Here is a 26,937-nt window from a genome sequence, read left to right on the forward strand (position 1 = left end):
AAACCCGCCGATCCGCCGGCCGGAGAGTCTGGGACGGGAGAGAGTTCAGCCTGCAGTCTAGGCGAGTTCCGCGGTGGCGTGAACCCCGGCGCGCGCACCTGCGACCACTTCCAAGCCCTCCCTGACTGAAGCGCTCGGGGCTGCCAACGGGACAAGGCATGGCCACCCCACCCAAGAGGAGCTGCCCGTCTCCCGCAGCCAGCTCTGAGGGGACCCGCATCAAGAAAATTTCCATCGAAGGGAACATCGGTAAGGGGCCTCGGGAGATGTTGGACCCAAAGCAGGGGTAGTCGCTGCTGCGGGGGCTGAAGCGCCCCGTTGCCACATCCCTGCTACTCATCTGGGTGGATTTTTCCCAGTCTGCTCCTGCGCTTGTGGACGCGACCCCGAATTCCTAAATTGACGCCGGAAGCAGCCCTCTCTGCCCTCCCCAGCTTCCCTCCCATGCCCCGAGGGTGGTCTCAGCCCCTGGGCGTCTGGCCGCGGGCCTAGGCCTCCGGGCCTTGTGAGACGCGCTTGGAGTCCTTTTCAGCCTCTTCGTTGGGATAGTGCAAAGGGAATGGTTTTGTTCTGTTTGTTTTTAATGATGTGTCTGTATGTCAGTGCTTGAGGTGCAATTTACATAGGCTAAATGATCCTTTTTTTAGGTCTAGAGCTCTATGAGGTTTGACAAACACAATAATAATTTACCTCCACCAGAATCACAATTCAGAACATCTCCATCGCTGCAAGAAGTTTCCTGGTACTTCTTTGTGGTCATCCCTCTCTCCATTTCTATCACCTGACAAGCACTGATGTGATTTCTGACAGTTTTGCCTTTTTCAGAATGTCATGTAAATGAAATCATAATGTGTAGCCTTTTGTGTCTTGCTTCTGTAATTTAGCAAATGCTTTTAGATTTATTCATGCTGCTTGTATCTGTGCGTTTGTGTTTTTGTTTGTTTATTGCTAATATTCCATTGCATGGGTATACCACAGTTTATCTCTCCCACTTGTGGACATTTGGATTTTTTTCCAGTGTTTAGGTTATGAATAAAGTTGCTGTAAACATTCAAGTACAAGGAAAGAGTTTTTAAATGATCTTGGCAACATGGATCACTCACTCCCCAGCCAACATCCAAGTGAACATTGGGTTATGATTCAAAGACCACAGCTATTTCTGTTCTTAATCCAGATGTCATTTTACAAGAGAACTTCCGATTTTTCTCTGTTTCTTACCTCCGGAAACCTATGCCTGATGCTTCCTGTTTTGATAGGATTTTTTTTTTTTTTTGGTTCCAAGTTAGGTACTGGCCATTCATGCATACAGCAAGTTTTAAAAATTCTTACCATGTTCAAAGAACTTGTACTTTAAAAAGGCAAGGGAGACAGGTGCTTTAGCAGCATTGCAAGTAATAAAAAAAAGCCGAATACAGCCTCAAGGAGGGCATTTTGTTTCTTTGCTCCATTGTTGAGACCACAGTTGGAAAAATCCATGTAACAGACTCTCATTTCTTCTTAGCTAGGAAGGATACATTCTTTGAAGATAAATGTTTACTAGTGTGATTTTACACAGCTACTTATTGGTATAGAATACCATATATTAAAAAAGGAGGAAGTAGTTGAACAAAACCATTTCAAAAGTAAATTTGAATGAACAGCCTCTCACATCTATACCACAATTCTTTCCCTTTCCTAAATCCAGTTAAGCAATGTATCATACCTAGAAATTTACTTCCTTCCGAGCATCTTTTAATCTTCTCAGCACCTGAAATAATTTCCTAATTTGTCACCCCATCTCTAGTTTCTTTAAACTCTCCCAGAGTTTCCCTTCTATATACAAATATGATTGTGTTAACCCCCGCTTGAATCTCTCACCTCCCTGATACTTAACACTGGAAGGAGTTGCAAACTCATGGCCTGCATTTACACAATATCAGCCTGCCCAAATTTGAAAAAATAATTTTTTAATTAGTTACTGGCATTTACAAATGTTGAGATTTCCCATTAACATCTAGATTTTTGGCTTCTCTTGAAAAATCTGAAGATCTGGTAACACTGCATTTCTGTAAAACAACCGTTTGCTATTTTGCTATTTGGATGGTATATGTCCCTCACCACTTAACAGTTTTCCCTGATACTGTGGCTTTGTCAGTTCCTATTTATTAATGCTCTTGTACTGTTGTTCATGTGCCTCTCTGCCTTATTTGCTAGACCCAAGTAAGCTGTAAGTAAGTGGTAAAGAATCTGCCTGCCAATGCAGGAGACTTAATTCAGTTTGTGGGTTGGAAAGATCCCCTGGAGGAGGAAATGGCTACCCACTCAAATTTTCTTCCTTTCCTCCATCTAACTCAATGAATGAATGGTGAGCGTTTTACATGCTTCCATTCACCATTCTTCTAAATGCCTTAAGAGTTTCTGTGTTTACCCTCTTCACGTGAAATCTGTGGTCCCCATTATTTTTCCTATGATTAAACCTGATGATCATCTAGTTTATCCTTTAAAGATTTTCTGTCTATTCTGTGGTGATAATATGACTTTCATGTTTTGCATCTCAACTATTCTCAGTGTTAGTTTCTGATTGACCATCCCCTTTTTTTTTCTCTGAGTGATCCTTTAAAATTCTTTCAGCTGTTTGTTTTTTTTTATTGACCTGTGTAATATTTTAAGTTTGATTATAGTTCTCCAATTCAAAAGTAAGTTCTTGCCTTTTTGCATCCAGTTTATAAGGAAGAGGAAGCTTTGCTGCTGTTGCTTTTTTAAAAATAGATTTATCTATGTGTGTGTGCCTTTGTCATATATATGGAAAGAGAGAAAACATGCTGACTAAGATGACTAATATAATCATATTTGGTGACTTCAGATAGGAAGGGTGTGGTGTCATTAAGAGTATTGCTACACTCTGTCAAATTCTTGGTCAAGAATCTCCTTACTGTTAAACTGAATGAATTCCCAGATAATTTTAAAATAGAGAATATATGTCTTGGTTACATCTGAACTGTTTTCTTTTTTTCCTCCTAGATATTTCAGAAACTAGTGAATGATCAGGGAGAAATAAACTACATAACAACTTTTTTTTTTTAAGGAGTTGGATAGAGTGCACAGGACTGTGAAAGGGAAACAGCAGAAACATGGCTGTTGCTTGTAGGAAGTACTTTGCAAAAATATTTTTATAATTTCTGTTAGCCAGAGTGTCATATGATAATTAGTATCATATAATAGTAATCATATTATTTCCCATCCTGAAACTCTATGGATTAGATGCATCTTTATATTAATTTTTTGGTTTACTTGGTTGTTTCTAGATTAGTTTTAGATCAGAAAGACCCAAGTTTGTTTGTAAGTTGAATGAATAGAGCCAATAAAGAGGAGAATTTTGAAAATGCTGGAGACTGGAATGACTGTCACTGTAGTGATAGTTTATTTATCACAACAGTTTCTATGAGGAGGGTGTTGTTATTATAGTCTCCATTATATTACGAGGAAACAGGCTCTTAGAGATTCAATGACTTGGTCCCAAATTGCAAACTTGATTAAGTGGGAGAATACCCTTAATTACTTCCCACAAAGTTATTTCTAATTGTTTTTTTTTTAAGGAAAGTAAATCTAGGTCTTGGATTTCTAAAATTCTGTTCCATGGCTTTGGTAAACTTAAAACATTAACAAACAGATGTGCTTATTAATACAGGTGGTCAGGGACTCTAACTTTTCATTAAAAAAAAATCTGAGTGAGTTTAGAAAATTGAATGTTTTTCTTTTTTGTATTGTTTGCTATTATAAATTTTGTAAAAGCTGATGACTATCTTGGCATTTTTGTTTCCTTCCTCAATTTCACTTTTCCTCTCACAACAGCTGCTGGGAAGTCAACGTTTGTGAATATTCTGAAACAAGTCTGTGAGGACTGGGAAGTGGTGCCTGAACCTGTTGCCAGGTGGTGCAATGTTCAGAGTACTCAGAATGAATTTGAGGTATGAAAATAAACTTTAGTTAATAAAGAATTTTGGTTCAGACAATTATAACCTTGGGGGTTTTTTTGTTATTTGGTTTTTCCTTTTCCAATAAAGCTTATAAATATAGCTTTAAGTCTGTATCTTCAAGACACAAGGGCTTCCCTTGTGGCTCAGCTGGTAAAGAATCCACCTGCAGTGCGGGAGACCTGGTTTCAATCCCTGGATTGGGAAGATCCCCTGGAGAAGGGAAAGGCTACCCACTCCAGTATTCTGGCCTAGAGAATTCAATGGACTATGTAGTCTGTGGGGTCCCAAAGAGCCGTACATGACTAAGCGACTTTCACTTTCATATATATATGTCTAGACATTCATTGAACTATGTGCTTAAGATTATGCACTGCATTGCAGCTGAGTAGAATTTTTAAAGTTTAAAAATTAATTAAAATGTTTAAAAAAATGTAAATTGCTTGAGTGTCTTTTTACATTTTGTTTATAAACAAGAAAAGCAAAAGCAGCTACTCCATAGCTGAATTTTGTTAGTTTATATTAAGACTTTTATCTTAGACAGCCATTTATTTTTGTACTTTCATTCTTGTCAGACTTTTACCTGGACACAAGTTTCAGTTTCCCAGCACTAGCCATCCTACATTGCAAATGAGGAAGAGGAAATAATAGTTACATTCCATTTTTTACAGAAAACTTTTTATTATTGTATACATATATGTGTGTGTGTGTACACATACATGTGTATATATATATATATGAAGAAGCAATGAGATCTGATTATTAAGATTTTCATTTCTGCAGAAATGAGAATTGAAAGCAGCATAGCAGAAATGGAGAAATGGAAAAATGGAAATGTGTGCTAGAAACTTACTTTGTTAGTCTGAGGAGGACAGAGGTATTGGGAAAAAAAGTTTAGTTTAAAAGTGTAGCTGCTGTTATGAGAACTCTAGGAATAATAATTGAATGTTTAAAATGTAAATCATATATATAGGGAGGAATCACTAACCAAGATAACTGTGCAGACTTTGAGGATACTGATTTTGTATAACTGAAAGTGTTTTCTCACATGTTTACTAAGCGTGGTTAGCAGCTCACTACATTGTAATTCATTGAATAATCCAGGACTAAATCCTGAAAGGATTTCCTTTCTATATGGACTTCATGTTCTTAAGAAATGATCTTTCAGTCTGGTCTTTCAGGAAAGGCAGAATTAGCCTTAAGTAGAGTTTTAAGTCGGACACGACTGAGCGACTTCACTTTCACTTCACGACTGAGCGACTTCACTTTCACTTTTCACTTTCATGCATTGGAGAAGGAAATGGCAACCCACTCCAGTGTATTTGCCTGGAGAATCCCAGGGACAGGGGAGCCTGGTGGGCTGCCGTCTGTGGGGTCGCAGAGTCGGACACGACTGAAGCAACTTAGCAGCAGCAGTAGCAGAGTTTTAAATGGGTAAATTTATTTGCTTCTTTCAGCATTTTTTTTTGACATACGATACAACTAATAGAAAAGTATATGAAACCTATGTACAGTTTGAAGAACAGTTTGAAGGCTAACATCTTTGTAACCGTCATTCAGGTCAAGAAATAGACCATTACCTTCTTGTTCAAAAAGTCCCTGTTCTTCTCAGGTCCCATTATCTCCTTCCCAAGGATAATAACTCCTAGGGGTAATCATTCACATAAAATAACTTGTTATTCTTGTGATAATTTTTCTGCTTTCTAAAAAGAATTTAAAGTACATGAACATATCTCTAAGAAATACAATTAGTTTTGTTTTTTAATTTTATATAAAGACATCCATTTGCATTCCTTTTCTTCTTGCTTCTTTTGCTTAATAAGTTTGTGAAATTTGTCTGTATTGTTGCATGCAGCTATAGCTTGTTCATTTGCATTGCCGTATGGTATTCAGTTGTATTCATATATTATTATTTTTTGTCCATTCTATACCTTTGATTGGTTTTTAAGTGATTCCTAGTTTAGTTGCTGTGAAAACAGCCATGTTATGAATATGAATCCTGGCCTACACATGCAAGAGTTTCTGTTGGAATAAGAAGTTAAATTACTCTGTGGTGGGGTATGTGTATGATGCCTATTTTCTGAAGTGGTTTTACTGCTTTACATTCCCCACAGTGTACACAAGATGTCATTAGTCCATTCCTTTGCCAATATTTAGTGTTGTCCAGCTTCCTAAATTTTGTCATTCTGATGAACATTTAATATCTTTTATGTTTTAATTTGTATTTCCCTGATTGCTAATGAAATTGTGCTCCTGTAATTAATTTATTTGCACTTGGATTTCTTTTGTGAAGTCCCTTTTCAGATCCTTTTGCCCGTTTTGTTTTGGATATTTGGTCTTCGCTCACTCTACATTTTTACCTCCTAAAGTATGTCTTGTTGCCTCTTTGATAGTGCCCTACTCAAATGTGCTTTTATTCAGGAGTGAGAGACCTGTGTTCTAAAAATACTCTTTCTCCTCCTCATTTCTGGGGTCAACTATCAGTGCAGTTAATTCTCAGGGGTTAGGTAGAAAGTAGCCAAATTAAACCAGTGTAAGAAATACAGAAAGCATTCTTTTATTGGGAGAATGTTAGACTAGATTGGATTAGGTGACCTTCATTGAAGTTCCGTTCCCTGGTGGCTCAGACAGTAAAGAATCCGCCTGCAGTGCTGGACCCGGGTTTGATCCCTGGGTTGGGAACATCCCCTGGAGAAGGGAAAGGCAACCCACTCCAGTGTTCTTGCCTGGAGAATTCCATGGACAGAGGAGCCTGGTGGGCTACAGTCCATGAGGTCACAAAGAGGTGGACATGACTGAGTGACTAACACTTCCACTTCTAATTTTAATATCATAGCTTCTAACTCATACTAAATACATGTAACTGGTTTGTTGGCATACTAAATGTTTCTGCCTTTCAGCGTACCTTACTTTTTGGGGGAGGGTGGGGGCTGTGCCTCGCAGCTTGCAGGATCTTAGTTCCCCAACCAATTACCAAGAATTGAACCCATGCCCACTGCAATGGAAGTACAGAGTCCTGAGCACCAGTGAATTCCCAGTATACCGAATGTTAACCAAGCACATAGGAGCATATACAAAAACCAAAATGTCAAAAATTTTGATTTGCAGAGAGAAATGTAATTATTAGATTCATTGAAGTAGGTCAGTTCATTTTCTATATACGCCCAGTAGAATGAACTCTGGATCTCGAAGACTTGGGGTTCTTTTTCAAACAGCAAACAATCCTTTGAGAATTTTAATATGTGAGATGCCTCCTGGTTAATAGTGAGAACCCTAGTAAATCACTGTTAGTGTTAGGAGTGTATTGAACCCTTTAGTTGTGTTGGAGAGGAGAGGTTGAAAATTTTGCATTAATGTACATGGGGAGACAATTTATAATAAGGTTGTCTCTTAAGCTTAGAATCAGTGCTCAGGGGAATTAGTTATATTTATCTTAGTGACTGACATCATCAGACTATGGTGCATTGATGCATCTGTCTCCATTCACATTGGTTTCATGGATCTAATATTCATGTTTATGGGCCGGAGCATTTTCTTCTTGTGTAGCACAGTCAAAATTTCAAACTTTCTTTTTAACTACCATATAGACGATCCAACACAGTTAATGTTAACATAGGCCTTTTTAAATACATTCATTAGTTTCCTGTAATCCAGTCATGTGTCTACTATGTTACGATTTGATTATCTACATTGGATTTTGGTGTACATTCTTGGAGGATAATGTTATTTGTGTGTGTGTGTGTGTGTGTGTGTGTGTGTGTGTGTGTGTACTTAAGGCTATTATATTGTTAATCCTGTGTATTTCTAGATGAAGTTTCAGACTGGAGGGTAGTATTTTGGGGATAAGGTGGTGGAATATGAGGGTAGTAATGGGTGGATGTGTTCCCAGTATCTTATTTTTTCCTGCACCTCAAGAAATGGAGTTTCTTCCTTCATCCTGGGGCCCTTTTTTCCGAGACCTATCCCTGACCTCTTCCTTGGGATTTTGATATGAACCACTGTCCACATTGCAGCTTCCTTAGCATGCTGCCAGTGGTGAGAAGTAGTCTGTCTTCAGACATGACTCTGGTAAGGCCAGTCCCACTTTGGATGTTCTCCTTTTAATCACACTTCTTGGCAGTAGCTGTAGCATGGGAAATGTTGGGTTATCAGTGCCTCTCATCTCTTCCCCTAGTCAGTAGTTTTAATTTGCACCTGCATGTTTAGCTGGTTTTGTTTTTTCACCTGCCACCTAGTGGCTGAAGTGTTGCTGTACTACCGATGTGCTGCCACCAATTTTAGGAAAATAGAGAGTCAAAAAGTACCTAAAAAGATTATGTAACTTCCCCACCTTCCCCCTCCTATGGTAAATTATCTTTAAATCATATGACCCAGATGACTATCAGTCTTTGTGTTAAAGGTTTATTTCAAATAGCAGTGTGGTTTATTTGGTGATTTATGTCACTATTTAGGCCCAAAAACTTTGATTGAGTTGCTTTCTTTTAGCTTATTTTTGAGATACACAGATGGTTAGAAAGATGTTTTTACTGTTTTTCTTAGTGAGCTGAATTCTTTTGAGAGATCTTTGTTATTTATTGTGAAATGCTATTTTACTGTCATCTAACACTTCTTACCACTGAGAAGTCACTGAAAAATTAGTAACTCTGAGAAAGAAAGGATAAAATATACTTATCTGTGAAATAATAGAATATTTTTTGATAAATCATTCTTGAAAATTAATTAAGAATGCTTGATAAAATACCACTCATACCCTTTGAAATCACCTAACTTTTGTCAATCCTTTTATGATTATCTTGTTTAGTAGACTCTGGTTCTTTTCCAAACTTAACTTGATTTGAACTTGCAATGTCTCAAAGGTTAGACTAGAAGTAAAAGATAAATGACTTTGTATCTCTACTTGATAACTATCATTTTTACTCATCTTGGCAATAATCTGTGCTTTCTGTAAAGTCATGGAGTATTCTGTCATGAAGTGAATTATAGATATAAATACAAAAACAGATTAAAGTTACCCGTAATACCACCACCCCATATGTAACTTTTATATAGTTGAGATGATAATTTATTATATCCAACTTTGGCAGGTGAGTGGAGATACATAATTTTAAAGAATATGAAGTAGTATGTACTTATTGTTCAAAATTAAGATGATATCATGGACTACCAAGGAGGGAAGTAAAACTTAACTTAGATCTTACTTGAACCAACAATACATAATTTTTTACTTTGCTTTTCTTCCTTATAATGTTTATGTCAAAGGAAATTGAAAATGTTATAGCATAACAAAAAAGTTATTAAAAGTTTACTATAAATGATTTATAAAGTCAGCCTAATTTATTGTGTGCATGTACCATTACTTACTTAATTAAGTGCCTAATAAATAGTAGAATGATAGCCTATTTCCTTAGCACTGTGATAACCATCTTTGTGGTTAAATCTGTGTTTTGGATTATTTCTTTAAGACAAATTTTCAAAAGTAATTAAGTTGGCCGGCGGATACAGAATTTTTAAAGTGAATGTAGCTAAACTGCTTTCTAGAGATGTTCTATTAGTTTCTATTTAATGTAGTTTGACCCTGAGGCATTCATATTTTCTTATCTAAATACTTTTTGGAGAGAAAAAACACTAAAATTACACTGTTTGGCAAAGATGATACACAGTATTTTTTGATAGAATTTCTAATATTTTATTCTTAATTGCATTCAGAAAACCAGCAGTTTCAAAACTTTCATGCGTAAGATCAGAAGAACTAGAAAATGGTATCCTGGCTTACTGTTAATCTTCTAATTCGGTGCAATGTTAAACTAAGCCAAAAAGTAGCATCTTCAAAGCTGTAAAATTGTGTTACAGGTTTTTTATTTATTTTTAATTTAAGCATGTGCATTTTTAGAACAACCAGCTGATTATTATTTTTTGATTAGGTGATGAGTAAAGATTGATCCTCTAAATTATTTTCATGTAGCAGATTTTGGACTTGCTTTGGGCAAGAGAGATGACATTTATTAGGAAATCCAAATAAAAGAAGACCTGTAGTCTTTGTGTGATTTTTGTTTTTTTGTGGTAAAAAATACATATAAATTTTACCATCTTAACGATTTTTAAACATACAGCTCAGTAGTAGTAGTAGTAAGAATATTTACATTGCTATGGAACAGGTCTCTAGAAATTTTCATCTTGCAGAACTGAAACTCTATACTCATTAAACAACTCTTTGCGCCCTTCCCCCAGCTCCTGGTAACCACCATTCTACTTTCTGTGTCTGTGAATCTGATTACTTTAGAGACCTCATGTAAGTGAATCATGCAGTATTTGCCATTTTGTGACTGGCTTATTTCACCCAGCATATTGTCCTCAAGTCTCTTCAGAAAAGTCTTCAAACTTCTGTTCACTATCTGTTTTGTAACAAACCTACTTAATTTTGCATCTATACCCTATTTTATCTCACTATTATTCACAGTGCCTAGCAAATTGATCCTGTTTTTCAAATGAACCAAGCTCACTTCTGATAGATTTTATTAAATATATCAGATAAATTTAAGGTAACACTTGCTGCTGTGTTATTGTTATTCAGTTGCGAAGTTGTGTCCGACTCTTTGCAACCCCATGAAGTGAAGCATCAGGCTTCCTGTCCTTCATTGTCTCCTGAAGTTTTCTCAGACTCATGTCCATTGAGTCAGTGATACCTTCCAACCATCTCATCCTCTGTGGCCTGCTTTTCCTCCTGCCTTCAGTCTTTCCCAGCATCAGGGTCTTTTCCAATGAGTTGGCTCTTTGCATCAGCAGGCCAAAGTACTGGTGCTTCAGCTTCAGCATCAGTCTTTCCAGTGAGTATTCAGGGTTGATTTTCTTTAGGACTAACTGGTTTGATCTCCTTGCTGTCCAAGGGACTTTGCAGAGTCTTCTCCAGCGTCACAATTTGAAAGCATCGGTTCTTCAGCACTCAGCCTTCTTTATGGTCCAACTCCTACATCCATGCATGACTACTAGAAAGATGATATTGAGTGAATGGCATACCATGCTGTGACTCAGAGACCCGTGAGTGTGGCTCATCTAACCCCTCAGACAGTGCTTCCACCTTAGTGTTCATTAGAGTCACCTGGAGGACTTGGTAAAGCGAAGATTTGGGCTTCATCCCCAGTTTCTGGTTTAATAGGTCTGGCAGGGGTGCTGAAAATTTGCATTTCTTGAAAGTTCAGAAGTGATGTTGATGCTGATGTAGTAGGGACCATGCTTTGATACCCCTGCCCTGGAGTTGAAGTTGAAAACCTCTGCTCTAGAGCCTTGATGTCCTTTGCTTCCAGTTGATGAACAAAGAATAAACAAAGAATCATCGCCTTTGAGAGGTTTTTATGGGCCTTGCCTGGACATGATATACATTGCTTCTGCCCTATTTGTACTGACTGGAGCTGAGTCTCAAGGCTACAGTTAGTTACAAGGAAGACTGGGGAATAAAGCCTAGCTGTGTGTCCAGGAGGAAAACAGCCTGGTTTTATGGAACACGTAGTAGTCTCTGCCACCATAGTTTCTAAATAGAAATACCTTAAATTTATTTGTTAATGTAACTTAAACTCAAATGTGCCGTGTTTAGTTAAATTATGTGGAAGTTGTTGAAGTTTACTTTAAAGTTAATGGTTATTTTAGGAAATTCCCTGGTGGTGAAGTGTTAGGACTAGGCTTCCATTGCAGGGAAATCCCGGTCAGGGAACTAAGATCCCACAAGCCATGTGATCTGGTGAAAAAACAGAATAAAGTTAATGGTTATTTTGGTAATAGGTATTTGTGCACCGAAGATAACTTGAAATAGCCTAGACAGTGATAAAGACAAAAAATTGTCTTTCATGGTTAGTTTTATTTATAAAAATAACTCACATGTATTTTCACTGATAACTTTGTGTTTTTGTCTTTGGTGAATTCTCTCTTGTTTAACTATGTAAAGCTATCCATGTCTGAGATAAAATTATTAAAATACAGAACACCAGCACCAGTTAAATTACCCATATAGTATCTGAATATCTCCCTTCAAGAAATCAAATGTAAGTATTGTTTATAGATAAGGATATAGGCTTTCCTGGTGGCTTAGAGGTAAAGATTCTGCCCGCAGTGCGGGAGACCTGGGTTTGATCCCTGGGTCTGGAAAATCCCCTGGAGAAGGTAATGGCAATACACTCTAGTATTCTTGCTTGGAAAATTCCATGGATAGAGGAGCCTGGCAGGCTACAGCCCATGCGGTTGCAAAGAGTAGGACACGACTGAGCATCGAACACTGTGTTTATAGATGTAACTTCAGTATGTAACAGCAGAGCAACGTTTTGGAAAAAATATGGCTTTAGAATCAGTCTTAGGCTTGAATCCTATTTTTGCTGCTTACTAGATTTATTGATATTAATCAGTTATTCAACCTTTTTGAACCCCATTTCTTAAACCTATAAAATAGTGTCAGTAATGACTATTTCATAGAGTTGAGATAATGTATATAATCTTTTTATATAGTCTCTGGTATAAAATAGATAATAAATGGTAGTTATTATTGTAATTATCATTAAAATTGAAGTGTATTTTCTTATGAGGGGATATTTTGAGTAATGAACTTATTAGTTCTTCAATAGATAGTGTCTATTTTCTAATTTAACACAATAAAAAAATAAACTTTTAGGAAAACTTAGATATGCCCTTTGTGTTCACATTTCTAAGCATATTCTTTCTAAAAAATATGCCATGAAAGCCAAGATAATGCAACCAGGAACAGAGCAGACTAAATAAAGACTTAAATTTTATGTTTTGAATGAACATTTGTACTGCAGAGAATTTCATAATACATGAATACCACTACTATTCTGTCCCTCTTTTTTAGTATCAAATACATCTAATCCTTTAACGAAGTGAAAAACCTGTTGAACCTATATTTTTTATTATTTGAAAATTAATAATTTAACATTTGTGTATTTAATATTTAAGTATATTTTTCAGATGTAATTCACATAATATTGTGTTAGTTTCATATGTTCAATATATAGTGATTCAACATTTGTATACATGGTGAGATGATCACGGTTAAGTCTAGTTACCTGTTACCGTACAAAGTTAATACCCTGTCATTGCCTTTATTCTCCTTTCTCCATTCCTTTCGTCCCCATGACTTATTTATTTTATAACTGAAAGTGTGCACCTGTTGATCCTTTTTCCCATTTCAACTGCTACCCACTACCTCCCTTTCACCTATTTGTCCTCTGTATCTGTGAGTCTGGGTTTTTGTTTTGCTTTGTTTGATTCCTCCCGTAAATGAAATCATATGGTATTTGTTTTTGTCTGACTGGTTTCACTTAGCATAATACCCTCAAGGTCCATTAATGTTACAAATGGCAAGATTTTGTTTTCTGTCATGGCCAAGTTGTAGTCCATTGTATGGATATACTGTATCTTTATCCATTCTTCCATGGACAGACACTTAGGTTGTTGCATATTTTGGCTATTGTAAATAATGCTGCAATGAGCATAGAGTACATGTATCTTTTCTTTTTTTTTTTTTTTTCTTCTCTTTTTTCTTTTTTAATTTTAATTTTAGTTTTTTATTTTTTAAATTTTAAAATCTTTAATTCTTACATGCATTCCCAAACATGAACCCCCCTCCCACCTCCCTCCCCATAACAACTATTTCATATTGGTGTTCTTGTGCCTGATACTTATTTATTTATTGTTCTGGATATTTTCATGTGTGTTAATGGCAGCTTGTGTTTAGCTAACTTCTCTCATAAATCCACCAGCAGTGTTCATAAAGTTGTCTCTGTTACTGAGAGTTGTTTTCAAAATACCATGTTTACCAAGGAAGGAAAATAAAATATACACTAGTGTCCTTTTTATAAAACCAACTAAAGAAATGTTTTGGTTGAGTTGATAAACTTCATTTAGCTGGAAACATTCGCTTGTATGAAACATTTTCTCCCTGGAGGATGGTGAATTAGTAGACAATCCATTCATAACTAAATTAACATAAGTCCTTGAAACTCTAATAAAATTACATTTATTCTTTAAGCAGCTTGAGAAGGCAACTGTTACACCCTTATTTCAGTTCATCATCTGCTCAGTGTTTCTAAACAGACCTATTGTTGACGGTTGGCCTCTTGCCATTTTATGTTTTTCTTTTCCTTCCAATTTTGAGAAGAAGTTTCACTTAATTATGTGGTTTGTGGTATGAAATGTAAATTCTGCCTCAGAGTGCCATGTGTTTGTGTGGTTTTTAGTTCTTAACTGAAACTTTGAGATCCGTTGTAGTATTTACACTTCTAAATTTTTTTTTTTTCCTCCCTCAGAGGAAAAACACCTACTTTGAGCATGAACTTTCAGAAAGTGTTCAGGGGCATTTATTTGACCTAGGATTGAGAATAGGGATTAAGCAGTCATATTTTATTCCTTAAAAGTTAGTAAACAAGTTTAAGGCTGTACAGCTTTGGGGAGAACCTTTAACCCTGGGTCCTCAGTTTTGTTTTTTCTTTCTTAGTCTGACAACTCTAATATCAAAAGTTTTCTAATATATTGTTACCATGCAATCTATTTTGATCGATTTTAATCTACTTTAATAAATTTAATTTGTTTAATAGATCTGTCACTCTGAGGAAGAAATTTCAGTGGCTTTTTTCTGTTTACCCCCCTTTGTTTTGATTTGTAAGCCTGAAATGTTAGCATTTGCTGACTTTGACCTGTAGTAGTAAAATGGCAGTGGATAGATGGTCAAAATTACTTTCTGTATCTTTTGCAAATTAGAGATTCGTTTAGTGTACCGTTTAGGGTGTATATTGTCACCCTGCTTATTTGACTTATATGCAGAGTACATCATGAGAAGTGCTGGGCTGGAGGAAGCACAAGCTGGAATCAAGATTGCTGAGAGAAATATCAATAACCTCAGATATGCAGATGACACCACCCTTATGGCAGAAAGTGAAGAACTAAAGGGCCTCTTGATGGAAGTGAAAGAGGAAAGTGAAAAAGTTGGCTTAAAGCTCAACATTCAGAAAACGAAGATCATGGCATCTGGTCCCATCACTTCATGGGGAATAGATGGGGAAACAGTAGAAACAGTGGCTGACTTTATTTTTCTGGGCTCCAAAATCACTGCAGATGATGATTGCAGCCATGAAATGAAAAGACGCTTACTCCTTGGAAGGAAAGTTATGACCAACCTAGACAGCATATTAAAAAGCAGAGAAATCACTTTGTCAACAAAGGTCCATCTAGTCAAGGCTGTGGTTTTTCCAGTGGTCATGTATGGATGTGAGAGTTGGACTATAAAGAAAGCTGAGTGCCAAAGAATTGATGCTTTTGAACTATGGTGTTGGAGAAGACTCTTGAGAGTCCCTTGGACTGCAAGGAGATCCAACCAGTCCATCCTAAAGGAGATCAGTCCTGGGTGTTCATTGGAAGGGCTGATGTTGAAGCTGAAACTCCAGTACTCTGGCCAGCTGATGTGAAGAGCTGATTCACTGGAAAAGACCCTGATGCTGGGAAAGATTGAAGGCAGAGGAGAAGGGGACGACAGAGGATGAGATGGTTGGATGGCATCACCAACTCAGTGGGCATGGATTTGGGTGGACTTCAGGAGATGGTGATGGACAGGGAGGCCTGGTGTGCTGCGGTTCATGGGGTTGCAAAGAGTCGGACATGACTGAGCAACTGAACTGAACTAGGGTGCTAAGCCTCTTTTAAAAAAAATAAATAATGGATTAAATCAGATGTTCCCTAGCATAAACTACTTTAATTCAGACTATATAAAAATCTAATACAAGAAATTAGCCATATAGAGTAGTCAAGTGGATGCTGTGGTTGAAGAGAGATTAGCAAATAGATACTGCGTAGGTATCACAGGAGTTTTTCAATGTGAAAGAAATACTGGAAGGGACCTAAGATGACCTCTCCTATTTAGTTACTTAAACACATAGTACTCTGTCCAGAGGAGGTGCTAGGCTAGAAATCTGAACAAATCTGTGAAACATGTTACTAGTAAACTTTTGTGATGTTTTGTAAGAACAATAAATGATTTCACTGTTTCCAGAGGTAGATGTTAATATCATTGTTTTGATTTGCATTTTTCCAAATTAGCCACTTTGAGCATATTTTCATGTGACTATTACCCATCTGTATATCTTCTTTGTAAGAATGTAGATTCAGGTCTTCTACCCATTTTTTGATTGGGTTGTGTTTTTTTTTTTTTCCCAACTATTTTTTTAACTTAGAAATAATAAAATAGCCCTATTGATCATTACTTTGCTTTTTGTCTCTTTTTTCAAATTCAAAATAGGAACTGACAACATCTCAGAAAAGTGGCGGGAATGTTCTTCAGATGATGTATGAGAAACCTGAACGATGGTCTTTTACCTTCCAGTCATATGCCTGCCTCAGTCGAATACGAGCTCAGCTTGCTGCTCTCAATGGAAAACTCAAAGATGCAGAGAAACCAGTATTATTTTTTGAACGATCTGTGTATAGTGACAGGTATATAAAAATTACCTTACTTGTCAATTTGGAATCTTGGTTTAGAACTGGACTTTTTCCCCTGTTTCCTGGGGATCAAAGGAGCAACAGACTCAGAGTAATAGAGATTTGAGATGGAAAATGACATTTAATACCTTCAGCAGTTTGATACTAATGGCATTTAGGAAGTTCTAGAATAATTTCTGGGCTTCCCTGGTAACTTAGTGGTAAAGAATCTGCCTGCCAGTGCAGGAAACGTGAGTTCGATCTTTGGGTTGGGACGATCCCCTGGAGAAGGGAATGGCAACCCACTCCAGTATTCTTGCCTAGGAAATCCCATGGATTGAGGAATCTGGCAGACTGTGGTCCGTGGCGTTGCAAAGAGTTGGAAATGACTTATTGACTAAACAGCAACAACAACAGAGTAATTTCTAGCTGCCATGGAAACTGGTGGGGTGTGCTGGCCATCTCATCTCTTTCAAATTTGCAGTTTTTATTTCTTCCAATCCTCTTAAAATTCTTACCAGCTCTGGTTAAATCTGGATCCCTATTCTAGACTTGCACCTGGAACTAGGAGGTCATATATCTCTGAGGGGGGCTTAGAATTAACCCACTCCAGTACTCTTGCCTGGCAAATCCCATGGACGGAGGAGCCTGGTAGGCTGCAGTCCATGGGGTCACTAGGAATCAGACACGACTGAGCAACTTCACTTTCACGCATTGGAGAAGGAAATGGCAACCCACTCCAGTGTTCTTGCCTGGAGAACCCCAGGGATGGGGGAGCCTGGTGGGCTGCCGTCTCTGGGGTCGCACAGAGTCGGATATGACTGAAGCGACTTAACAGCATCAGAATTACCCTGCTTATTATGTAAGGATTCTTTTACTAGAGTTAGCTCAGAACTGAGGTTCTCAAACTTTAGGACCCCTTCCCGTTCTTAATAATTATTAAGGAGCCCAAAAAGCTTAGTGTCCTATTGATATTTATGTTATTAGAAATTAAGATTGAGAAATATAGAAACATTTATTAATTTATTTTAAATTAGTAATAGTAAATCCATTACATATGAACATGAAAAAGATAATTGTGAAATTAGATTTTTTTTTTAAAATTGAGAAGAGCAGCATGCAAATCTCTTTAGTATCTAACTTGAAGAGTCAGATAGAGTCTCATTTGTGCTTCTGTTTTTAAGCTATTTAAGCTTTTGCTTGAAGTACAGTATATAAAGTAATCTGGCCTCTCACAGAACCCCTGGAAGGGTCTTGGGGACTACCAGGGGTTCTCATACCACACTTTTGGGAACCACTGGCAAGAACATACTTTCTATAGTTCAAAATACTCCTGTTTTTGTTTTTTTTTTTTTTGCTAACCAAGGCATTATCTGCTGTAGGATTTTGGAGAATGTTTCATGTCCATTTAGTAGATCAATTTTCTCTTTGTGCTTTTTGGAAAGAATTTGTGTTAATACAGATTCTCTTTCAGGTATATTTTTGCATCTAATTTGTATGAATCTGACTGCATGAATGAAACAGAGTGGACCATTTATCAAGACTGGCATGACTGGATGAATAACCAGTTTGGCCAAAGCCTTGAACTAGATGGAATCATTTATCTTAGAGCCACTCCTGAGGTGAGACAATAAAAATTTGTTGGATCCATTGAAGACTTATTAATAGAAATCCTCAGGTGTGTAGAGAAGGCAGTTCAGTTTAGAACTGCCTCACCTCCAAATTAGAAATTCCTAAGTGTATAGGTAGAAACATTCTGTTTTCCTAAGAAAACTACAAGGCCACATTTGGAAGTTCCACATTTTTTCCTCAGTTCTAGTCTTCATTATTCTTCCTTACTCCTTCAGGGCCTCTTATCTATCACAGCTACATTAGGAAATTTGCTCAAGCAGCTCCTGGAATGTAGGTTTCAGGAGTTGGGACTTTGGATATTTTAATTACTGTTGAGTTTCCAGGGCCTAGAACTGGGTCTTGGTACATAGTAGGAGCTTAATAAATATTTACTGAATAAGTGGCAAAGTTGATGGAGATCCATGTCAGGAATCCTTTATGATTGTGTCTTGGAATGGGTAGATAGAAGTGACTGTAGTTGACAGGAGACTTAGAGAACCCTTGCCATTTTGAGTTAAAGGAGCTCACTCGAAAATGTGCCTTTTGTGATAGATTGTAAAGAGCTATTCTTACTTACTTATGAAATAATGTAATGAATTCAGAAAGACCCCAGTAGATAGATGCCTTTCATAAAACTAACCTAAATAAAAGCTTACATTTGTTAAGAAGTTTCTGGTTTTGGTGCTTGCACGCCCATTTTTTTCTGTTTTTTATTCCTCTTTTTTTCCCTGAGTCACAAAATAGGCTCTGGTGAATGTAAATATCATGACTTCTTGTCTGAAAGAATACGGTATTGCTACTGAAGCTGAATTTTCAAAGAAACTAGGTTTCTGATACTAAGGGATGATTTTGTTCTTCTTTTAGTATCAAGTAAGCCATAATTTAACCGTACCAATTTTGAAATTCACTTTTATTTTTGAAAATGATTTTTGTTTTTAATTTATGAAAATAGTAAGTACAAATATAGAAGAAAAAACAAAGAATACTAATAGTTTCATTCTGCCAGAAACATTCATAGTCCACATCTTAAAGTCTAACACAAAACTTTATTTCATTAGTATTGTTTATGGTCTCTTTTGATTAGAGGACCATTTACTTATTTGAAAAGAGAGGATTTCTAAGAGACTGTGAAGCACATTTTGTATGCCAAAGTTAAAAATTTTTTTTTAATTTTATTGAAGTATAGTTGATTTATACTGTTGTGTTTAATTTTTGCGATATAGCAAAGTGACTCAGTTATACAGATATATACTCTTTTTCATATTTTTTTGTATCATGGTTTATCACAGGTGCTTTTTGTTTTTTTAACCAAACTTATTTTATACTTTATATTTCAAGTATGGATGCCAAAAGTTTATAGAGGTATTTTGATTTATTTTTGAGAGTAATTCTTGGTTTAGAACCACCAAATGGGTGAAAAACCCAAGGAGGGGAAGTTGAACTATTCCATTTTCTAGGAAAAACAGAGATTTTGGCTAGCATAAATAAAGAGACACTAAAGAAGAAAAATTTAATGGCAACTAACAAGAAAATTGTTGAATTGTTTCTTGCCTCCACCACTCCTCCTACCCCTTTCTTATTGCTTTTTCTTTTAGAAATGCTTGAATAGAATATATTTACGGGGAAGAAACGAAGAACAAGGCATTCCTCTTGAATACTTGGAGAAACTTCACTATAAGCATGAAAGCTGGCTCCTGCATAGAACACTAAAGTAAGATTTCCTTTTTTACTATTGATTTTAAATTTATTTATCAAATTTTAATCCAAAACATGTACCAGTTTTTATTTTCAGTCATTTATATTAGTAATGTAGGATCTCTTAGAATTAAGTGTGAATTTTGACTCTCTTTATTGCAACGAGATCCTAATTTCTTGAAGTTTTTATAGCTAATCTCCTCCGGTCGTCTTTACAGCATAGTATATGGAGTTCACGTTAAGGAAAAAAGTAAGAGATACATCTGTATATATTATTTAGGTACAAGCATACCTTGTTGTGGGCCTCCGTGGTGGCTCAAACAGTAAAGAATCTGCCTGCCATGCAGGTGACCTGGGTTCAGTCTCTTGGTTGGGAAGATCCCGTGGAGAAGGGAATGGCTACCCACTCCAGCATTCTTGCCTGGTGATTTACATGGACAGAGGAGCCTGGTGGGATAGAGTCCCTGGGGTTGCAAAGAGTTGGACACAACTGAGCAAATAACACACACACTCACACACTCATACCTTGTTGTATAGCACTTCGGTTTATTGTGCTTCACAGATATTACATTTCTTACAAATGGAAGGTTTCTGGCAACCCTGTGTCAAGCAAGTCTGTTGGCACCATTTTTTCAACAGCGTTTGCTAATGTTGTATCTCTATGTCACATTTTGTAAATTCTTGAAATATTTCAAACCCTCCAACAGCAAAAAGATTGTGACTCACTAAAGCATCAGATGATAGCAATTTTTAACAATAAAGTATTTTTATGTACATTTTTTTTAGACATAATGATATTACACATTTACTGTACTGCTGCTGCTGCTACTGCTGCTGCTATGTCGCTTCAGTCGTGTCCGACTCTGTGCGACCCCATAGACAGCAGCCCATCATCAGGCTCTGCAGTATAGTGTAAATGTAACTTTTGTAACCATGGGGAATCCAAAAAAATATGTGTTACTTGCTTTGTTGTGGTATTTGCTTTGTTGTGATATTCATTTAATTGTAGTTATCTGGAACCACACCTGCAGTATCTCTGAGTTATGCCTATACTCTCTTTCAGACGGAATTTAAGATATTTCAGATTTGTGTCTTAGATCACTGTACTTTATCATTAGTCAAATCGTGGTTCAAATCCATCTCACTTACTGGTTTGCAATCTTAGACAATCTCTGAGCCCCAGAATGGTCTCCATGATCTTTAGTTTTCTCATTTTTAAACATCCCTACTTTCTGGTGTGATTTTGGTTTTTCAGGAGAATTACATTTCACAAACTAAGATCATGGCATCTGGTCCCATCACTTCTTGGCAAATAGATGGGGAAACAGTGGCTGACTTTATTTTTGGGGGCTCCAAAATCACTGCAGATGGTGATTGCAGCCATGAAATGAAAAGACGCTTACTCCTTGGAAGGAAAGTTATGACCAACCTAGACAGCATATTAAAAAGCAGAGAAATCACTTTGTCAACAAAGGTCCATCTAGTCAAGGCTGTGGTTTTTCCAGTGGTCATGTATGGATGTGAGAGTTGGACTATAAAGAAAGCTGAGTGCCAAAGAATTGATGCTTTTGAACTATGGTGTTGGAGAAGACTCTTGAGAGTCCCTTGGACTGCAAGGAGATCCAACCAGTCCATCCTAAAGGAGATCAGTCCTGGGTGTTCATTGGAAGGACTGATGTTGAAGCTGAAACTCCAATACTTTGGCCACCTGATGTGAAGAGCTGACTCACTGGAAAAGACCCTGATGCTGGGAAAGATTGAGGGTAGTAGGAGAAGGGGACGACAGAGGATGAGATGGTTGGATGGTATCACTGACTCAATGGACATGAGTTTGGGTAAACTCTGGGAGTTGGTAATGGACAGGGAGGCCTGGTGTGCTGCACTTATGGGGTTGCAAAGAGTCGGATACGACTGAGCAACTGAACTGAACTGACATTTCACAATGCTTTATACATTTTATATCTGAGATTTTTAGATATGCATAGTAAATTTTGGTGAGAAAGAAGGCATTGCTAGATGAAGTACTTGCAGGATAATTTTAATACAAAACTGGATAACATTTTGATTTTCAAATGAAGGCATAAGTATATGTTTTTAGTGTTTCTCTTTTATTTATTGCTTTTTGTAAGTATTTTTTTCATCTCTCTCCTTTTGAACAGAACCAACTTTGATTATCTACAAGAAGTGCCTATCTTAACACTGGATGTTAATGAAGACTTTAAAGACAAACATGACAGTCTAATTGAAAAGGTAGATTTATGTTGAGTACAAAGATTATAAATAATGTTTTATCTTGTCTAAAGTGTTCTAACTTCTGAGAAAATTATCTTCTAATGAGAGATGACAGAGTTATATTAAAAGACAGTTAAGAGCTTTAGAGGGATGTAGCCTATTTAGTTTTCATCTTAACTTTAACTTCTAGATTTGTAGCCTTAAATAAAATAAGACCTTCTTTATCCTTTCGTTTCTTCATCTGTATTTTAGGAGTAACATTAACAAAAGTTCTTGCTTACTTCCCTCTAAAATTACAGGATATGGATCTCACCCATTTTTATATTAGCTGGAGTCTTGTTATTAAAGATTTATAGTTTTGAGTTTTATTTGGTGCCTTGTCTGTGACTTAGCATTGCCTAATCATTGAGCCATTATCTTAATCAGAGTTAATCTTCCATGTATTTAGAGTTGACTGTATTCTATTAAGTGGTGCTCATATTGATAAAGGGACTGGAAGAGAATATATTGATGAATACTTGAGAGAGACTAGTAATGGGATTTGTATAATAAATATCCCTATAGTGAAGTCGTTGCTCAGTCGTGTCTGACTCTTTGTGACTCCATGGACTGTAGCCTACCAGGCTCCTCGGTCCATGAGATTTTCCAGGCAAGAGTACTGGAGTGGGTTGTCATTTCCTTCTCCAGGGGATCTTCCCGACCCAGGGATTGAACCCAGGTTTCTCACATTGTAGGCAGATGCTTTACTGTCTGAGACACCAGGGAAGCTATCCATGTTAATTTACTTAATGATCTAAGATCTAAAGAAAAAGCCCCCTTTTTTTTGTTGTTTGTTTAGTTTTGAGAGAAATTTTATTTTTCTTTTTCCTGTCATAAAATGTCTGCTCTTTATTATAATAGGTGTTTAACATTTATAAAGTTTATTAAGAATTTTGAAAAATCTCAGCATTATAGATTACTATAGCATATAGTTGTTTTTCCTGTGGTGTTCCCTGGTGACTCAGTGGTAAAGAATCTGCCTGCAATGCAGAAGACCTGGGTTCAATCCCTGGGTCAGGAAGATCCCCTGGAGAAGGTAATGGAGACCCACTCCAGTATTCTTGCATGGAGAATTACGTGGACAGAGGAGCCTGGAGGGCTACAGTCTATGCAGTCCCAAAGAGTCAGGCACAACTGAGTGACTAATACTTTGACTTTCAAAGAAAAGCATATCTGGAAAATTTAAGCGACCTCTTCACTAATTTAATTTAAGGACTTGTGGCTTAGCTGGTAAAGAATCTGCCTGCAATGCAGGAGACCTGGATTTGATCCCTGGGTTGGGAAGATCTGAAGAAGGGAATGGCTACCCACTCCAGTATTCTGGCCTGGAGAATTCCAAGGACTGTATAGTCCATGGGGTGGCAAAGAGTCAGACACAACTGAATGACTTTCACCTTCACTAATTTAATGATGTTAAAAATATAGGATAGAATTCACTTGTGATACTGTTAAATAAAATTAAGTCAACCACTGCAATACTAAAAACCAACCATTATTTTAGCTTTATGAATCTGTAAAGTCACTTTTTCATTTTAGCTAGCACTTCATAGTTTTGATTAATGATCATCATTTCATAGACTTATTTATTTTACTTTAATTAGTAGTGTTAGAATTTGGCTATCTTTTTCATGTATTTTTGCAAGGTAATAATTTTTTGTCTATCCATTAGAATTACTCTATAGTCTAAAATATATAGAGAGCAATATCTTGTATTGTGACATTGGTCACTTGGTTAGGTTCATTCACTCCTTAAATGACCTTTGATCACATTTTAATATTTATAGTCTATGTATGATTCACATTTGTGCTTCAGAAAAATTGTAAATCTATTATATAGATTACATACACAGTCAAGACCTTTAGAGTTGTTTAAACCATTGCAATTACTCATGTTATCCGTGCTAAAGCTGCACATGTCAGGGTCTGTGGTATTATAAAGAGAAAATTAGTATTATGACTGTTAAAGAACTGTATCAATCTCAGATGTGAATTTAATAACTTCTGTAATTACTTTTTGGATCATTCATCTTTTATTACTCAAGTATTTGTTAATATTTCTTTTGAAAGTAAATGCTGTAGCTTTGTGATAGAGTTTACTTATACAGTTGAAGTCTTCAGCTGTTCGATACTTCTAATGGAAAATGAAGTATCTGAAATTAGATATCTGAAATTAGCCAAGGAATTACATTAATATTTTTTTCCTTCCCTCAGGTAAAAGACTTTTTGAGCACTTTGTGATCTTGCTGATGACTACACGCAACCAAATGATTCCACCTTCTTCAGCTCTGTGTATCTGCATGGGTCCATTTTCATATGTCTCTCGTCTAAACCCAAGTTTTTAACTACTTTTATTCCCCCACCCCCCGAAAAAAATTTTTTTTAATGAATCCTATACAAAAGTTTATTACTAGCTTTTTTTTTCCTCTTTTGTGGGTTTAAAGAAACAAGGACATATAAGTATCCCTTACAAGGACTCTGGCATTAGGTGGTTCCAGAATCGTTATAGTAGTTAAGCTACATCATAAAGGATCCAGTCTCCTTTTGTCTTTCCTCTATTACCCTCCTCAGCTACTTGACTTTTTTTTTCCTGGTGCTTCTCATCTCAATGACCAGGTTCTTAGCTGGAAACTTTAATGTTACATAAATGATAATGTGTCCTGTGTAAGTAAATTAGTGTATCTATTAAAAATTGAAAAGTGGAATTTAAGAAATCCGTCAAAAAAGGATTATGAGGTTTCATTGCAAATACTTTTGATCAGGTGCTTTCCCTTCCACCTTAATTGATGTGGAAGTTAAGATCGGGTTTAATATTTAATCACTTCACTGATATTTATTAAGGTGTCCATAACACATTTGTAGAGTAGCAGGTTAGACTTTGTTCCCAGTTTGTAATGACATAACTTAAAAGTCATTTTGTCTTTTTCCTGCCTTTGTTTCTACATGTGTGGTATGAGTGAGGCTTTATCTTTTGCATGGGATTTTAGAAGATTAAAGAGGAAATGTTGCTACACTTAAAAGATAACTGAAGATTATTACATGAGTATAAAGATTTAATTTATTTGGAACTTTAAATAACTGCCTGCTTTTTCCCGTCACAGACCATTCTTTTAGAATGGAGTATTACTATTCCAGTTAAAGAGTTGGCTTAAATTCTGATTGTCTTTAAATCATTTGAGGTGGAATTACAGTTTTCCTTAAATTTCTTACCATTTTTATAGGTAAAACATCAGTGGGACACAGTGAAGGATCCATTTTTCCATTATACTTTTTACTGATGCTGTACTGAAAATGAGTAGTTTTTCTTTACCTTTATACTTGTGAGAAGCATAAAAGGAAACTGAAAACAAGGTGGATTATCTTCTTAGCAGTAAAGACTGCTTAGTTAGACCCAGCTCTTATTTCCTGCCACTGTTCTGCTTTCCCTGCTGTCTGGATTAATAGGCAACCTGCTATTTTAAAGTTTTATTTAAAAGTAAATAAAAGTCACACATTTCTACTTTGAGAACATCATCACTCTTCACTTCATAGTTTTGCTGCTCTGTCGGATTATATCTTAAGTATTTTTTTCCTCTCATTTTAGAGAAATTACTGATAACAATGATCTTGCTTTATGTTATATATCTTGAAAGCATTATCATGTTTTGTTGATTAGAAATTACACGTATTAATAAGGAGGGCAGGGTGCAGAATAGTTGTAATTTTAAAAAATCTGCATGGATTTATTTTAGCTCTCTCTATATATAGGTTTAGATTTGTATGTATAGATTTTTTTCAGTTTTGTTTAAGATGTGCAGTGTGTTTTATTTGTATTTAACTTTCTACTTGACATTTTAGAAAAACTCTGGTTTTGTTAAATGAGAGGAAAGTTACTTTGAAACTATCATTTTCCTTTTTAAATCTTGTGTTTAGTTTCTTGATATTAAAAGATAATTTAGTGAATTAAATAGTTTAGATGCACTGATATTTGAATGAGAGACTTGTTTCAGACCTATAATTGCCATAAATATTTGTCTCATGATATTGTATGAATTTGTTTTTGTTAGGTATAAATGAATTTGTTTATTAAATTAAATATTTGCTTAATAAATAAATATAAATCTCTTGAATTCTAATGAGTTATACTCATTGAAATGATTGCATCTTTCTTAGAATTAAAATTTATTCTACTTTTGAAGAAAATTATGAATATAAAAAGGTTGACAGTGGTTTATATAAATTAACATTGATTTTAAATGGAGACATGTTTCAGAGATGTTCCATAACCTTTAAAAATGATTAGCTTATGACTTTTTAAATCTGTATACTTGAAAAGAAGCTTAAAAAATTACTATTTCTCATGACTCAAAAGCTGTACCACAAGAATATTGAGCCTAGCTGTCTGCATTATCTGTTGGATCCTGTCTCCCATATCAAATCATCTTTCTTCAAAGTATATGTACTACTTTTTATAGTTTACTCTTCTAAGAAGGTAATCAGTTGTACAAGACTTATCCCCTCATTCAGAGTTTTCTCATCTTCTATGCCTGAAATTTAGAGCAGTGTTTACCAAGCTCCCAGAAGTTAAGTCTGTTATATTTTAAAGGAGAAGGAGTCCCAAAATATTTTTTACATAGAGGTGTATATTTCATTACCTCCAGGAAAATGCTAAATAATTTACATAAAGTATTTACAAATCCTGGTAGACAGTAGCCTTCCTCATTTGAAAAATCTTACTTCTTTTCTTAAAAGAAAGAAAGGTTTTTTGGAAATAATTTTAGACTCACAGAAGTTACAAAATGATCAGAGCTCCTGTGTACCCCCATGGGAACATTTACTTAACCATAGTATATTATCATCCCCAAGCTATTGACTCTGGTACATTGGTGTTAAACTAAACTAAAGAACTTACTTTTAAGTCTTTATTTTTATTTTTCAGAAGTGTTTTAGGTTCACAGCAAAA

General features: G+C 36.1%; 1 protein-coding gene across 4 annotated transcripts; it reads left to right on the forward strand.

Moving 5' to 3' along the window:
• DCK (deoxycytidine kinase) lies at positions 1 to 26,107 on the forward strand. 4 transcript variants are annotated; one of them, XM_004009895.6, is made up of 7 exons: positions 1 to 249; positions 3,832 to 3,947; positions 16,243 to 16,436; positions 17,896 to 18,043; positions 19,628 to 19,743; positions 21,887 to 21,977; positions 24,210 to 26,107. In XM_004009895.6, exons 1-7 carry the CDS (start codon positions 159 to 161, stop codon positions 24,234 to 24,236), a joined length of 783 nt encoding a protein of 260 aa, XP_004009944.2. In that variant the 5' UTR covers positions 1 to 158; the 3' UTR covers positions 24,237 to 26,107. The 4 variants fall into 4 exon arrangements, with proteins under 4 accessions (XP_004009944.2, XP_012035506.2, XP_042107434.1 ...); XM_012180116.5 differs by having other exon boundaries at positions 25,217 to 26,107; XM_042251500.2 differs by having other exon boundaries at positions 16,327 to 16,436.
• The last annotated feature ends 830 nt before the right edge of the window (positions 26,108 to 26,937 follow it).

This window comes from Ovis aries, chromosome 6 (genome assembly GCF_016772045.2).
Source record: "Ovis aries strain OAR_USU_Benz2616 breed Rambouillet chromosome 6, ARS-UI_Ramb_v3.0, whole genome shotgun sequence".
Lineage (NCBI taxonomy): Eukaryota > Metazoa > Chordata > Mammalia > Artiodactyla > Bovidae > Ovis > Ovis aries.

What these genes read in the sequence shown, in the direction of transcription:
- DCK (XM_012180116.5), top strand. Translation starts at nt 159, where the DNA reads ATGGCCACCCCACCCAAGAGGAGCTGCCCGTCTCCCGCAGCCAGCTCT. An exon ending in CGATCTGTGTATAGTGACAG is followed by an intron (nt 16,437 to 17,895) that starts GTATATAAAAAT and finishes ATTCTCTTTCAG; the next exon opens with GTATATTTTTGCATCTAATT. An exon ending in ATCTTAGAGCCACTCCTGAG is followed by an intron (nt 18,044 to 19,627) that starts GTGAGACAATAA and finishes TTTTTCTTTTAG; the next exon opens with AAATGCTTGAATAGAATATA.